The sequence below is a fragment of the Odontesthes bonariensis genome, chromosome 13, assembly GCF_027942865.1.
Source record: "Odontesthes bonariensis isolate fOdoBon6 chromosome 13, fOdoBon6.hap1, whole genome shotgun sequence".
Classification (NCBI taxonomy): Eukaryota; Metazoa; Chordata; class Actinopteri; order Atheriniformes; family Atherinopsidae; genus Odontesthes; species Odontesthes bonariensis.
Window position 1 is genome coordinate 23,794,524 of NC_134518.1, and position 16,597 is coordinate 23,811,120.

Below are 16,597 nucleotides of genomic sequence, written 5' to 3' on the forward strand. Positions count from 1 at the left end.
CAGTTGTGGCATAAGAGCCGTTCCTTCCTTTGTGGACAAATGGCTGGAAGAGGTCGGTTATCATTTTTACGAGGCCTCATTTCACTAAACAAAAAGTCAGTAAGTAAACCGTATTAAAGAGAGAACGCACTTATACTCCAATGAGTGAGAAACTTTGTCAACACAGGGGAATTGTCCAAAAAGTGGCTCCTTAAAATCACTATTTCCTCCCTGGACTTGAACCCGGCCAGATAGACATTCTTGAGCAGACTGGAGGGAGTTGTGCCCATATTAGGAGCATGTTACCTGATATTTGGCAAAAACTGCACATTGGAGAACTAAACGCTGCCAGTCTTGGCGGGGTCCACATTTTACATCCACACCACTGTCCTTCCAACACATGTAAGTGGCACGATCGTGGCTTTTTACGTGACTCGTGTAAAGGTTTGCTGTGTCATTTATCAAGCTAGATGTGATTATTTGATAAGATAATGAGCATTGTAAATATCAAACTAGTTTACGCAAAGAATTAAAACATAGGCGAAACTGAATAACTTTCTGAATACTTTCATGTTTACCTCCTTGCAACCTCACAGAGACAGGGAACATCTTAACTTTTTATTCTGAGTGAGAATATTTAGTGACGTCTTCGAAGAATTCAAGCCGTCATAAAAGCCAGAGAACAAATCAACAAAAGACATTTCTCCGTCTCTCTGTTTTTTTTTTACAAAACAAAGAAGCTGAATGAAAATCCTCCAAGTATGGTGACTCCATCGCATTTGCCAGGAGTTGTAAAAAATCCCCTCTGGGATTGATCAAGCATTGCGTTTCTTGTAGAAGGGATGATCTTTCCTCACACAATCCAGACATCCAATGAAAAAAAGTAAACACATTAAATGAGGTGGCTATTACAGCGAGGGCTTTAATCAAAAGCACAGGCTCCTGTTTATTGATCGTTGCACGCACATGAACAGGTGAGAGTATATGTACACAGATGTAAACAGTCAGTACCTGCAACACAGAGGAAAAGAGGACAGCTTCTCTCTTTCTCAGATGCACACACACAAGTACACACATCCATATACACTTGTAGGCATTAAGACACACACACACACACACAAACACACTCTTTCACACACATAGAATTTGCAGTATAAAGACAGAGTGGAGTGTCTGAAAACACAGAGCACAGCAGCCCTCTTTGGTCAGCTACTTTAGATAAGATTTCCGATGATCAAAGCTTATTACAAGTCACCATTTAGAGAGCAGAGACGGAACAGAGCAGCAGTCGAAACACCAAGACCGTGATCACCCCTCACAGAGTTAGCTTTATGTGTCGGACAGCGGCACGGGATTCTGCTTGGTATGTTTTAAAACTTTTTTTCCCACCTTCAGCGGCCAAAGATTCGTGCTCCGTAGATGTCATGGCAGCATTCAAACAGCGACTTGTTGCAGACACACATAATACAAAGTACCTGAAAAGATGGAACGATAGAATGAAAGGTTTTCAACACCTCGTCTGCCACTGCAATGTGACAATGTTCTTTACAAAGCAACACAATGAACCCAACGTCTACTGAATAATAATTCACCTCTCATGGAGTCAGCATGAATTTGTTACTACCCCCCCCTCCCCACCCCCAACACCCACAAAAACAGAAAGCAAGATAATATAAAAGCAGCTGTTAGATCAAACAAAACATTATTCACAAAAAAATACAACATCACAACATTCTCAATACATGAGTGCAAATTATTTGACTTTTTTTTTTTAAACTTCATTATTCACCCTCTTCAAAAATACACTCACAACAGAAACAAAAAAAAATATCAAGTTGTTGAAATCATAAATCATACAACAGATGATGTGATGTCACATGGAATGCCTGATTAAAAAAAAAAAAGACAACAAAACAGTTAAATTAGAAGCTCCTGCACAGCAGAAGATAAGTGTGAAAGGAAAAGTTATATATACACAAGCATGCTCTTCCTTCCACCTCTGCATCATCCCCAAAACATGAACAGTCACGCCAACGCAGGTCTACGTGTTCACCCGTTTTGAATTAACGTCTCCCCGTCTTCTCTTTAACCCCATCATCGTCCTCGTGGCGTTCATTTCGCATGCGCTCAGTTATTTTTCTTTGGCTCACAAAGAGGCCAGAACACAAAACTGTTGTGTTCAGCCAAGTCACCAAATGTTTCCTGGCTTCGGTTCAAATTCAACACAGTGTTGCCATGGCGACGTCCTATCAACGCTTCCTGTTAAACCCGCATCAACAGCTGCTGAGCTCACCGCACCTTCCGCTCTTCTCATACGTCCGTTAAAAACAGCCCCAATATAACACAATATGCCACAAGTAACTTTTAATATAGCTTTACTATATGCACCTAATGCTCTTTACTAAATGTCAACAATCAAACCATTCATCCCTCAAGAACCCTGTTGTGTACAGCACACAATATCCAGCATTTAAACAACAATTGCTGTTACATTCTGGCAGTTCTCACAATGATGATCTGCCGTGGTGGCAGTGTAAATATCTGCTCTCATCAGGGATGGATTCATTTGTTTCACAATATGGTGAGCTTGGCTTATGCAAATTACTTCCTTACACTTGTGCAAAATCCAGTGCTGCAACAGCTGGTAGATTAATTACTAAGTAATACACAAAAGATCTACGTGCAACAGTTTTAGATTAAGCACTGATAAATTGTGTTTTTGAGTACAGCTGCAGAGAAATCTTCAGTTCTGACTGTTTCCTGTTTATCAGACGCTGAAATATGTAAGATTTAAGCTAGGGAACTTATTCTGGCTGTTGTACGCTATTGTTATAAAAAATAAAAATAAAATAATCGATGACAGATCAATGAAAAATGAAAGTAATCACTTGTTGCAGCAGCCCCCTTGAAACCGGATACAATCATCTCCCTGATTTGCCAAGATCATACTCAAAAGATAAAAAGAAAAAAAAAGGGTATTAGAGGATTATGTTATTTTAGAGTCAAATTCAGGTATCTATACATGAGTTTTTCAGCTAAATTTTATGAGAAAATATAATTTTCTAGTTATCAATGCAGCTGTCATATAGAAAATGTGTGAAAATAGCACAATGGGTAAGAAATTTTGATTCAGCTTAAAGTACTCGAGCTCTGCAGCAAAAAGCATACAAAACACTGTAAGGTCACGTGCGTTCGGGCTTCAGAAAATGTCAAAATTCAGGAGAGAAATGGCACAAAGCTTTCCCACTTTAGCTCTTTTGGATCTCGTTGTCACAACAGCAGCCCTTCGTTCTCCTGTGAGCGGCATCAGCTTCTAAAATAAGGTGTAAAGCCTCCCTTGTATGTCACAGTCTAAGGTCACTGGGAGAGATCCACAACTTTCACTGCCAGGTCACACCGCACCGGTGGCATCACATTGTAACACGTTATTTACACGCAAACAGTACAAACTGTCAACCCAAACACCCACTGAGAATATTGCTACCTTACAGACAGAGGTGCGTGTTTTTTTAATATTTTTTTTCTTTTCTTTTTTTTAAACAAAGGAAAACTGAACGGCTGCCCACCCTGAAGCAGCTCTGCCTCCCAGAGCTCAACCGAGTAAATGGGTTGCCATGCTTAAAACTACAATTCCCAGGCACTTAATCGCAACCACACGCACAGTAAAGCTGTCCACTGGGTCAGCTCTAACCCTCTGATGCACAGAGAAAAGGCAGCAACATTCAAAGTCAGACCCGAAACGAAAAAAAAGCCATAAGTGTCAAATACAGTGAAAACAACAAGCATCCTCCGCATGCATAACAAAGATATAGTACTCTTGGGATATACTGTACATCAACAAATTAGCTAGTGGTTGGTACTTGCATTTACACACTAACACATGCTGCTAGAACTCTGTGCAATGCTACAGTTAGGTGACAGACAGAAACATGGGCCAGACTATGTAAAACTGTCATCGAAAACCCATGAAACCCAGCTAATAAATAGGACTATGATACAGTAATGTTAGGTGCTAGAGAGCTGAGGAAATGAGCCGAAACGGAATGAGGTAGAAACAGTGATTCGTCTACACAGGAAGTGAGAAAAAAACTTAAATAAAGGTGTGGAGTGGAAAAAAAAAGCAAGAGGAGTGAGGAAAAGTGCAATAAAAATGAAATGGAGGAGTGAATGAAGGAGAGTCAAGTACTGGTCTTTTGCTCATTGGCTTGGGTCGGTTTGGGTCGGACGGCTGTCGGGGGGTTTGCGATCAAACGCTGGTTTCACATCCTTAAAAGCTGAGGGGGGTCGCCGAACGGCGGCTCCGAATCATCCATCGGCAGCACCAGGCGTGTGCCCCTCATCACCAGCTCGTGATCTCCGTACGTTAGCTCTCTGTCCAAGTCGTCAGAGGTGGCGGCGCCGGCGAAGCCCGGCCCGCTGCTAGTGTGGGCGCCTGTGGCATCTGTACTGACTGTGATGTCGCCGTAGCTCAGGTTGATATCGCCATCTGTGAGGATGAGGTCGGAGTCGTCATCATTCAGCTGGCACTCGTTCTGGTGGACAAGGAAAAAATGTCATACTCACAAACAGGTAGTGGTTTTAAAGCAGTCAATCTGGCTTAAGATTATTATCGTTCCCTTGTCTACTCAATAATCAAAATATCCAACTGTTAATACAGAACAAAAAGATAAACAAAACTCAGACAAAAATAGTTCTATTATGAACCAGAGTCTGACCTCGAAGGCCTGGGGGCTGGTGAGGAAGCGCGCGAGGGGGCCGCAACAAGGAGGCAGCGTGGCTGTGAGAGGGGGGCCGCTGTGAGTCAGGATGGGCTTCAGGTAGCTGGAGAGGCTCAAATCAAGGACATCAACCATATAAATAAGCACTAATAGACTGCTTTGGGAAACCCGGATGAACGTTAGACACAAGAGGAAAGTGATAAATATCAAAGTTGTTTGATATCTTTTACTCTAAAGCATGAAACTGAATCCTCTCTGTACTTCAGAAGGAACAGAAGAGACAATTTGCCCATAAATCTACAAGTGGAGCTCCCTCTGCTGCCCGATGATATGAACTTACGTAGTCACTGCTGGTTTTGAACATCTTTTTTTTCCCCTGCATGTGGTTTGGGCATGTTTAAAATAAAATCGTAGACCTTACACAAAACTAAATCACACCTTGGTAAAAGGATACTTGTGGTCAAAGTTGTACCAAATTCTGAAAAGCCAGGCACTTTCTTGTTTTGTGCTTCTTCTCTCTGATCCGTCAGTAATACTCACCTAAACCAGGGCAGAGCATTTGATCCATTTATCCATTTTATTTATAAAGAACCACTGAGCAGAAAGAATTCTGCGGTAAAACTCCATACTTACAGAGTTATCTTGATCAGAGTCAACTCCCACTCTGTTGAATGAAAAGAAAACACATGCAAATCAACTGCAGAGCAGTGCTGTGAAGCAGATTTCTCGTTTTGCAGGCTTTAGTTATAAACCGACACAAACTGGATGGGGTACGCATGGGGACCCTACAGGCCACACAGAAATGAGCATTAGAAAGAACTGATCTCTGCTAAACCTCTCTCTTGTGTCGAAACACATGTGATTATGTAAATAAAAAAAAATTAAAAAAGTCAAACATGTATGATGCATTCTGACTTTTGAATGCTGCCAAACGGCTGCCAGAAGTCTGTAGACTGTAAGACTCTGGATAGTGTAGCTCAAGCATATCAGTTAATGTCAAACAAGATGAGTTGGCATTTTTAGCCAGCATTTTTACTGAAGCTGCAATGCTGAAAAAGTGAGCAGTGAGGAAGAGAAACATCATCCCTGCACAAAGAGGAAGTGAACTAAGAGGCGCTCCACACACTGGTTTTTATCTTACCGCAACAAACTAAAGTAATCCCTTGACATGACAGCTCACACGGGAACTTTTGTTTGCTTTTGCATCTACGATATCAAACTCACTCCGGCCCACATTCTCATCACGCGGTGACTGTCTGCTCCTGACCCGACACGCCAAAACAGTTTGGCCAAGCAGTTAAAAGTTAGAGGGCTGCAGTGAAAGATTATTCTTTCAATAACTCACCGACAGTCAGATCAACAAAAGCCTAAAACCTAAGTCAGTTAGTGAACAGGTGTCACGTCGAAAGCCCTGTAGGCGTCAAACAAACCGACACAACTAATGAATTAAGCCATCATATACAGTAGAATCATGATGAAATAATCGTCAAAACAGCTGGATTTCAAAAACTAAAATTCAGACATTCAGAGTTTTGAACGTTACAGACTTTGAGGATCTGATTATGTCAACTTCCAGGTTGGGAACGTCCATTTTAGGGCATGGATGGCTTACAAAATGCGACTTTAAACAACAGAGATTAGTTTTCAGGGAAAACAGAAAGAATTTAAAATAAATTCCAACTAAAAAGTCATTCCACCCAGGAATGGTTAGGACAGGCATACCGTATGCGCTGACAGGACAACATCTGAGTGGTTCCGCCACCACAAACCCAAACAGTGAAGAAGACGAGTAGAAGAGTGGTTGAAAACATCATCTGACGGGCGTATGTGGCTGTGTCCCTGATGGACAGGGCGAAAGTCATGGCGCCCCGCAGGCCTGAAAAAAAACAAACAAAAAAAAAACAACACAGCACAGCACAGACGATGTTGTAAATAGAGAAGCATGCAAGTGTCTAGATGAGACAAACGAGGTCATCTCTGTTTACAAGCCTGTGTGCTTTATCTTTCTATCTTCTCATGTGGATAACTAAAGACGGAAAGCGTTCCAGGGCATCAACACAGAACACATCTGTGCAATATTAAGAACACGATAAACATCCTTATCTGTGCCCCAACTAACCTGCAAACATCATCATGTGCTGGAAGTTGGATCTGATCTTGTTGCGTCGTCCCAAATTAAGGAGGAATGAGAGAGGATAGATGTTTGCAGCTCTGCCCAGGAACACTGCCAGCTGTGTGGGAGTGAGGTTCAGGAGAACATACTAAAAAACAGATGAACTCCTAAAATGTCCTCATGCTGTATCAAGATTAAATATCATCATATCAATTCCATTATTTGTATTCTGTAAGACCGATCCAGTTTAACCGGCGAGATGACGAAATCAGAGACGAAGCTTCACTTCATTTCTACCAACAAGCTGGTAGAAATGTGAAGCTTTTGTGGATGGTGAACAGGAATTCCTAAGCACCAGGTGCAAAAAGATACAAAAGCTCCAACGATGAACATCGGATTAAAGACGTGGCTCTGGAAGGTGAACAGGGTCAGACCCATGTAGGAGAAGATGAAGTTCTCTGCTAGGAAATTTAGAAGTTCAAACAGCTGCAAAAAAAAACAGAAATGAAACAGACTGCTTTAGATTATGTGCAGAAAAAGCACGTACAATTCAGAGTAAACACTGTCGTGAGGAGTTCTGGGACAGATTTGGAATAAAACAACGCGCTGTGTGGTGGTGGCGGTGGTCTGACCTGCTTGGTCCTCTTCTGAGAATCAGGAGACAGGTTGTTGAAGGTGTAGTGGGCCTGAGTGATTCCACAGAAGAGCACTGCCACCACACCTGCAGCACACCGTGAAAAGACAGAGGATCGATTAACATTACAATGAGTTAGCAATATTAGGCATATTTCAAACAGCAGCATCCATGACCTAAATGTTCTGAGGCTTTTTTTTTTTTTGAAGAGCAAAAAGAAAACTTCCAGTCTGGATCTTTTGTGTTTCCACAGAGGTCTAAGGTACAGAGCAAAGTAGCTAATTAAGTCTGCTAAAGTGTTTTATTCCTCCTCAAAACTCCTCGCAGGAATGTCGGGGAGAAGAGAAAGAAAACCACAGAGCAGCCAAAGCACAAAGTGCCCTTCAGCTGTTTTAACACAGAACCAGTTCATAAACAGCCTTTCTGCAGTCTCCACACGAGCCTTAGTCTTAAATCTTTTTCTTCAGACACTGGACTGGACTAGACTGGAGATCACCCTACCGCCTCCACTGACTCCCGAGCCGATTTAAGCGTGTGAGAATGTTGAATTCACAAACAGTAACAACTATCCCTGCAGTACGAATCAAAGTTAAAAGCCGCCCTCTGACATGCAATCGCCCTGGACGCTCGTTGAGCAGAGCGTCGCTTTGGACAGACAGGTTTCACAAGCAACCTCTCCCCACACCACTCTCTCTCTCGTGCCTGCGCAGTCGAAAGGCGCAAGGTGCACAAGTTATTTTATTGCCTGCACGCTCTCACTCGCATTGAAAAAAAAAAAAAAAAAAAAAAAAAAAAACTCCCTCGAATAGTCTAAAATCCGGGATATTTTATCTTACTCGCGGGCATCCGTGATTAACTATCAATATCAGGGAGACTCCCGGACCTTCCGGGAGACTTGGGATGTCTGTAATGGGGCCCATCAAACTCCGATTAGCTCCAGGTTCTTGTGGTGGAAAGGAGGGGGTTGAGGAATATAAATACCCTAATTCCTGGAAACGGTTCCTGCTTTTTTTGCTTGGTTAATGTGACCGGTGAACCACGCTTGCATCCTTTAGAATAACACCGCAATGCAGGTCTGTACGAGTCTGTGAATGTGTGCGTTTGTCACCTGTGAAGCCACAGGCTTCCGCCAGTAGGAACGTGCTCCATGACATGAGGAAGAAGAGGGCCGTCTCCAACAGCGGGAAATCCCTCAGCTTGGTGAACTTAGTCACGTACAGACAACAGTCAAGGACTCCATCACAATCTGTCAGCCATCCAATGGACAATCATTTCTGTTTCGGAAGTCTTGCAGTGACTGTCTAACTTAGACAAAGTTTTTCCTTTATCATTTCATAAAATATTGACCGTTTGTCACTTAGCTTATTGAACTGACACACAAAAAGACATTAGAAAACCAACACTGGGATATTACTTATGACCTAATAAATGTAATGGATAACTGCAATCCATCATTGAGGTTCTGATGCAGTGTAAAGATGGATCTAGCCAATTAATTTAGTCCAAAAATAGAAAAAAAAAAAAAACTGAAAAGATATCAGTGCGGTGACGAGTCCTGTGGCCACCCCCAGAGCAAAGGAGCCGCTGAAAACTCCCAGGAACATCCCAAAGGACTTCAGCATCGCCATGACCTCAAAGGTGTGGCTGTTGTTTCCTTGTGGCTGGTAGGCCACAATCGACCTGATATAAAACAACACAAATTGTATCAGCAAGTATATATAAAGCGTACAGAGTCCATTCAGGTTTAGAGATTTACACATATAATAAGTATAAAAGGTGAAACCGGCACACAGAAAATGTTCACTTATATTTTAGAATGTAACTGCTCAACGTGTTCTGCAAACAGTTCCCTTTTCAGGCAGATATTTCTGCCAATAACTGAAAATTCCTTCACAGCTGTGGGTCTCTCTGCAGCCGTCACATGTTGAAAGGAGAAACATAATGTATCCTACCACAACTATGCAGATGACACTCAGATCTACGTGTCACTGACGGCAGGAGAACACGGGCCTGTAGATACATTGTGTCGCTGCATCGAACAGATCAGTGTGTGGATGCAAAACACTTTCCTCCAGCTAAACTCAGACAAAACTGAAATCATTGTCTGTGGCCCACAGAAACAAAGAGAAAGTGTTATCAGTCACCTTGAGACTCTCTCTCTAAAACCTAACTATCAAGTTAGAAATCTCGGGGTAATATTGGACTCAGACCTGAACTTTAACAGCCACATTAAATCTGTAACATCAGCACCTTTTTTACCATCTAAAAAACATTGCCAGAATCAAAGGAATAGTGTCTAAACCAGACTTAGAGAGACTGATCCATGCGTTTGTCTCCAGCAGGTTAGACTACTGTAACGGCCTGCTCACTGGGCTCTCTAAACGGGCTGTAAGACACCTGCAGTACATCCAGAACGCTGCTGCTCGAGTCCTGACTAGAACCAGGAAATACGACCATATTAGTCCAGTGCTCAGGTCTCTGCACTGGCTTCCTGTCGCTCAGAGAATAGACTTTAAAACAGCTCTGCTTGTGTACAAGTCTCTTCATGGTCAAGCACCAAAGTACATCTCTGACATGTTAGAGCCATATGAACCAACTCGGGCTCTGAGAACCTCAGGGAGGGGTCTCCTGCTGATGCCCAGAGTCAGGACTAAACAAGGTGAGGCTGCGTTTCAGTTTGATGCTCCTAACATCTGGAACAGTCTTCCAGAAGATGTGAGACAGGCCTCAACTCTGACAATGTTTAAATCCAGGCTGAAAACAGTTCTGTTTAGCTGTGCATATGACACCTGAAAGTATTTTATCTGCACTCTTCACTTTTTAATTAATTAATGACTATTTTAATGGGTTTTTAATATATATATATATATTTATTTCTTTTTAATGATTTTATTGCCTTTTTGTGATTTTATGTAGCTGTGAAGCACTTTGAATTGCCCTGTGTATGAATTGTGCTCTATAAATAAAATTAAAAAAAGGAGCCCTCGTTTTGCCCAAAGAGATGCAGCAATGACTCTGACACCAACAGTTCAAATGAAGAGAAAAGGCACAGCAACGCAGTGGTGAGAGAGGACTTTACTGGGATAGTTAGGCATTAATACTTTGCTCAGAAGTAAACACTGAAAAATGATTAACTAGTCTAATTATCTCAGAACGTTGTGCTTATAAAAAACTGTGATCAAACGCAGCCTGCAAGATAAAGAGTAATGCCATCTCTTTGTGTTGTTGTTGATTACAGGCTTCTTCTCAAGGTTGCGGTAGTTAATGGACTCACCTCCAGTTCTGTTTGTCGTCGGCTACTGAGGGTAAACATGCTACTACTGGCAATGGGAAGGGATTTAATTACCTTGTTTTAATAGGTGTAACCTAGTTTTCCTCAAAAAAAGTTTAAACACGGGACTTTAGATGTAAAAAAATGGTGATTTTGTGACAACTTCTACTATGAACTCAGTTCCAAGGGCTCAAAACCAGTGCAGGTGAACCCAACTCTGGATCAATCCGACCCAAACCAAACCGAGAGGTACTGTTGTGTCAGGCTACGCGGTACATTTTGTGTCGTTTGCGGCAGCGTCCGAGAGAGACGCCATCAGCTGTTCATCATCTCATCTCTGACAGTTTGCCGATTTTTGCACTTTTCCGGGGCCGCCCAGAAGTATCCACTGAAATTACTTTCGTTCCACTCGGAAAACGACCTTGAAAGAGGCCTTGTGGAGGCAGTTGGACCACGCAGAAAAACGTGAGTCAATTTGCACTCAAGAAATAAAAATATAAATAAATAAAATAAAAATCCCACTTATTCCTGGAGTGGAAAATTTCCATTTGAAAACCAAAACTGTGCGTGTTGTTAAAAATAAATTCAAGGTGTGAGATGGAGCAAAAAGAGGCTCAAGGAGAGGGGACCACAAAGCTTCTCAGTCCTTGTAATCAAAAGGTTTTTAGGGAGCAAATAGCAGTAACAAATTCAGCCATATGCTTCATTTTGTGTCATCCAGTGATTAAGTATCAACACCGAACTATCCCAGTGGTCGTATTCTAAAGAATAAGAGAACACTTCATTTATCTTGGCTCAAATAGCTTTTGGAAATAACTTAGTTTCTGGCATTAAACAGGAGTCTGGAAATAAAGGATTATTCAAAAATGAAATTATTATTTTTTTTTTAATGCTCAGCTGAAGTACTTTTATGATATAATGTGATGAAAATAATAAAAACATCTATTTCCAGAGGCAGCACCAATGCTGTTTGAACCAAGTATGACTCTGAAATTAGATTTGCTCACCGTCTGCATTCACAGCCCCCCTCCATCCACACACACATACACACACGCGCGCAAACACACACAAGCTGCACAAATCTCAAGGCATTTTGTGTTTAAGCATTCCTGGCATTCTGCCTCCTCCTTGGCTCACACAGCAACCCTCAAAGATAATAGAAATGCTTTCTTTGCTGACTCACAGCTTCAAAAACCAGCTAACCAGAACAAGAAAAATAAACTGATAAATAATGGAATGTTCTGCATCCCTGGTTGGAAAAGCTGGAGTCCAGCAACAAATAGCCTGTGATTTGTCATGTTTGTCCCACGGCACCGCAAAGTCACACAATGCCATGCTCCACTTAGTGCACCCGTTCAGTGGGCTGGTCCCCCTGCAGGGCCCGGCCCCTCCTTGCTGCCTGCTCTTAGAACTTACAATTCTGTGGGAATTGCAACAGTCCCGTGAAGAGGAGGAAGAAAACAGAGGGTCAGCCGAGGGAGCACTTCTAGTTAAACCAGACGTCCATATGAACACGATACTTGGTGAATTAACAAGCACTGATCAGTCAACAGGAGATGAACGACACATACATGCAGCCTCCAAGAATCAGAAACTGTACAGCTTTGTGCATGTTACAAATTTTTCAGAAAAACGCAGATTGAGTGCGATCGCATGCAGACGGGTGACTTACGAAGACAGGACCACGGCCACGGCATCGTTGAGCACGCTCTCTCCAAACAGTAACGCGTACAGGTCCACATCCACCTGCAGCTCGTTGAAGATGGCCAGGACCGTCACTGGGGAGCGTTGAGAAAAACCGTGAGCAAATAACTTAAACACAACACAGAGAAAGTTCTATACTGAAATCTAACACCGTCATCTGTATTTCAGTGTTGAAACAGCAATGTTGTGGGAGTTAAAGAGAAAAAGACACATTTTAATGACAGGAAATGGAAGGCTTGTGTTAATTGAATGATTTTTGCACTTTGTGGTCTTCAAGGCTTTTATCCAACCACAATTTTTTTTTTTTTCTTTTCGCAAGCTTTGGACCACCTCAACAGAGAGAAAATGGTTTGGAAATGGTAACGTGATCTATGAACGGCAAATACGATTCCCAAACATTTATAGGCTCCTGTAAAGAGTCTGGAGCAGGCATATGGCTATGCAATAACAAAGGAGCAGATAATATTTAGAAATACTACTTAGAAATAAACAGCACAGCCTTTTCCCGATTTTAAATGGCACATATATCCACTGAATGCACAGATTTTGTTAATACAATCATTGTAAATATTTTTAAAAAATGTTGAACTACTTGACTAATTTGAATTTCCCCCATTGGGGGATGAATAAAGTATTTTCTATTCTATTCCTATTCTATAAGGCAAACTGGGAGTGTCTTAAAAAAATCCACACATATATGATACCCGATACATGCACATCAGATGATTAAGCGCACGCATATCTAATCTGTGAGTTAATACAAAAGAAAGTAATACATTCTTTAGATGTTTGTCTGCTTAGGAAAAAGCATTTGTGAGTCGCTAATAATCGTGCACAAATCATTGTACACAAATTTGCAGCTCAGGTGATGCACATTTGTGGGATCATTTGGAGGTTCTCTGCATCTCAGTTCAACTTTGTAACAAGTAGTACATACTCACAGCATACTCAGGATATTGTTTGTGTTTTTTCAGTTCTGCGGTACACTATCCTGAACAACCTTTGAGCCTTTCAAAGGAATTCCAATGATCTCCAATCAATAATCAGCATTACAAGTGTGAGGATGAGCATATTTACCCGGGTCTGTGGCGGAAACGATGGCTCCAAAGAACAGGCAGTCCGTGAAAAAGAAGTCTCCGCCCAGCTGTCCCACCTGCTTCATGAGCATCACACAGCCGTACATCAGTGACCTGTTGGAGGACCAGAAGGTGATGCTGTGGACACTTTAACACTACAGGAACAGACAGAAATAAAAGCTTCATAAAGGATTCTTCTCTTGTTTTGTGTCTGGAGAACGGAGACCCTTACCCAATAATAAAACAGGAAATAACTGTCCCCAGAAAGGCATAAGCCAGTATGGATCCCATGTTACGGAAAAAATGTCTCTAAAAGATAAAAGAAAAACACCACATCAACATTCATCGACATACAGATGCATTCACTTAGGAGGACATGTTAAAGAGGACATTATTTTTGAGAGGAGCCGTTAGCAGTACTTGTGTTGTTATGAATGAGAATTTAGCTTTGATCTAACATAGAGAGAGTGCCTGAAATGCTACTGTACCCTTTTCAAGCTGTAGCCAGCATGGAAGATGATGGGTGGCAGCAGAATATTGAAGAACACTTCCGGGTCAAAGGTAACCTGAGAGACACACAAAAAAAACGCCACAATGTTTGAGAATGAAACTGATAAAAAATAAACTGGAAAACTGCATTCTTAGATAACTTCTTATGTCATATACATATACAAATATATATATATATATATATATATATATATATATATAAATAAATGTCAGAAGTGAACATGACTGCTGACTGCTGGTATCTTTTCGGTTAGAAACTACTAAAATATTGAGCTGAATATGGAAATAATACTATTTCAATTCTGACTGGGTCATAAAAGAAAATAAATCATCTCAGACAGTCGGAAAACGTCCAGTACCTTCCGCAGCATCTCGTTATCCTGCACGTCGTTCACCTCGTTAGCACCGATCTCCCCTTTCAAAGTGTACTCGTAGAATTTGCCACTGATGTTGACCAGCAGGGTGGCGGGGCTGGCGTTAACGAAGCAGTTCATCGAAGCTTTGCCGATATCCCGAGGGACGTGAATAGCGTAGCGTAAGATCACCCCGACAATTACGCCTGAGGAAAGAAAAGAGGAGAAGAGGGTTGGATTATATTCAAACGTGTCAGTTAATCATTTGTATCTCGGTGTCAACTTCTTTTAAGCCAAACTTGAAGACTTTTTTCTGTCCATCCCTGCAGCTTTTAATGGATTTAATAGAGTAGAAGGACTTTCATTGATAGAGAACTTTCACTGCAGCGTACCTCTCAATCCTCTGATCGCTAGTTCGTCACGCCAAAAACAAAGAATGAGCAGCCACCCGAAACTCAAAAGACATAATATGTACAGGAAGTCCCAAAAGCTTCATGCTCAAGCTCCATTTTGGTCAAATTTACATGCAAACCAGAATTATAGAGGTTTGCAGCTAGACATAGATCGTCATGGAGGTTCCGTCATCCTTCAAACTACATAAACAGACTGAAGTTAGTCAGACCCAGAGGAAAGGAGTGAAAGACAACATTTACCCTGTAGGGAATAAGCCTTCAAAGTCAGATAAATAAAATCCCAAACTCTACAATTTGAGGAAAAGCAAAAACTTTTTCTTAGATATCACTGTGTTGAGCCGAAATCTGAAACAATCAGCTGCTAGATCAGGTGAAGGCCAGACGATGTGCACCAAACACTGTGCACTTATTCAAAAGATGAGATACACGTCGAGAGAAAAACACTGCTACACTGGTTGCTCTGCTCCCTTTATGAATAAACGTCATGATCAATACGGGCACCCCGGGTCATGACTGTATCTGGTTGTATGGGTTTTTTCTGCAGTACTGATCCAGTCTCTGTCCACCAGGCCACTGCATGTGGAAACTTTGACAACTTGAGAAATGTCAACATCTGGCAGCCAAGTCAAAGGAGTTTCGGCAAATTTTTCCCCAACAAACCGTCAGGTGACCGGATCTGCCCAACCTGCAGCACCCTTATTCCAATAAAACAGCAATCCAGTCCTTTACAGACACAAAGTCCAAGACTGCTTGCAATTGGAGGATAAATTGTTTATGACAAGAACAATTAACATTCAAGTCTCCTGAAAACAATATAAAAAATTGTATACTTATATATATTTGATATATTCTTTCGGGCCTGATTGAAGAAAACTCTATTTCAACATCTGTATTTTTCGGCCAATAGAGAACTGAAAAGACTGAAAAGGAATAATCAGCTGCTGTATTCAGTCAGATCAAAGTGTCAATTTTCTATCAGATCACTCCTACCAGCCCTACTGAGCAGTGGGGGGAATCAAATACTGGCCTGGCGTGTTTATGCCTCAACTGTTCTCCTCCTCGGACGCCAAATTGGCCGCTTAATGTCATTTTAAAGATCAAACAGGGAGCACAGAGGCCTTCAGCATCCCAGCATCCGCTCCTGCCGGGAACAGCCCGCCGCCTAAATGTTTTTCAGATGAGCTAGTGCTCAGTGAAATAAAAGAGTAGAAAGGCTGACGGTTGACACGTAGTCGTTTAAAATCTAATCAGCACCACAACACAACACAACACAACACAACACGAAACGGATGGCTCTGTGACGCCTCACGCCGGCGCATCTCACCGTAAATCATCGCCAGCCCGGTCTCGTGCAGAAATCTGAACCGCCGATGTTTGAACAGCCAGATGGTCAAAATGGTGAGGGTGAGGAGCATGATGAAGATCAACAGGTCCGCGCTGTCCTGCCGGTGGCTCTCCTCAGCCTTTTTTTCTGTTACGATGTTCTCCATGGCACTGTCCTCCTCCTGAGATGATGATGCTCGGCAAACACTGACGAACGCACACAGCTCACCAGCGCGAGGAACCTCAGGTCCGCGTAGCCCTCCAGGCACTGTTGACAGTCACCTTTAACATCATGTCGGCTCTTGGACGGACGACGGCAGCGATGTCGCCAGAGACGAAAGCCAATTTGGGGCAAATATTACTCACGGGCTGAGGGGAGTAGACAACAGAAAGACAAACCGATTCTGACCCGGAAGTTAAAAGGGATTGTTTTTTTTTTTCTCCAGACAGCGCACGATATTTATTTCAATGTAAAAGCACCTTAATAAGGTATTTTGGTTGAT

The 16,597-nt window shown here is 42.0% G+C and overlaps 1 protein-coding gene across 1 annotated transcript; it reads right to left on the reverse strand.

Moving 5' to 3' along the window:
• Positions 1-881: 881 nt before the first annotated feature.
• Positions 882-16,504, reverse strand: slc9a6a (solute carrier family 9 member A6a). The gene is made up of 16 exons (XM_075481693.1): positions 16,096-16,504; positions 14,365-14,564; positions 13,984-14,061; positions 13,728-13,804; positions 13,497-13,609; positions 12,388-12,493; positions 8,983-9,124; positions 8,553-8,658; positions 7,443-7,531; positions 7,183-7,296; positions 6,817-6,928; positions 6,420-6,573; positions 5,331-5,361; positions 5,152-5,237; positions 4,695-4,800; positions 882-4,511 (listed from the first exon to the last, which is right to left on the reverse strand). Exons 1-16 carry the CDS (start codon positions 16,259-16,261, stop codon positions 4,239-4,241), a joined length of 1,953 nt encoding a protein of 650 aa, XP_075337808.1. The 5' UTR covers positions 16,262-16,504; the 3' UTR covers positions 882-4,238.
• Between the last annotated feature and the right edge of the window lie 93 nt (positions 16,505-16,597).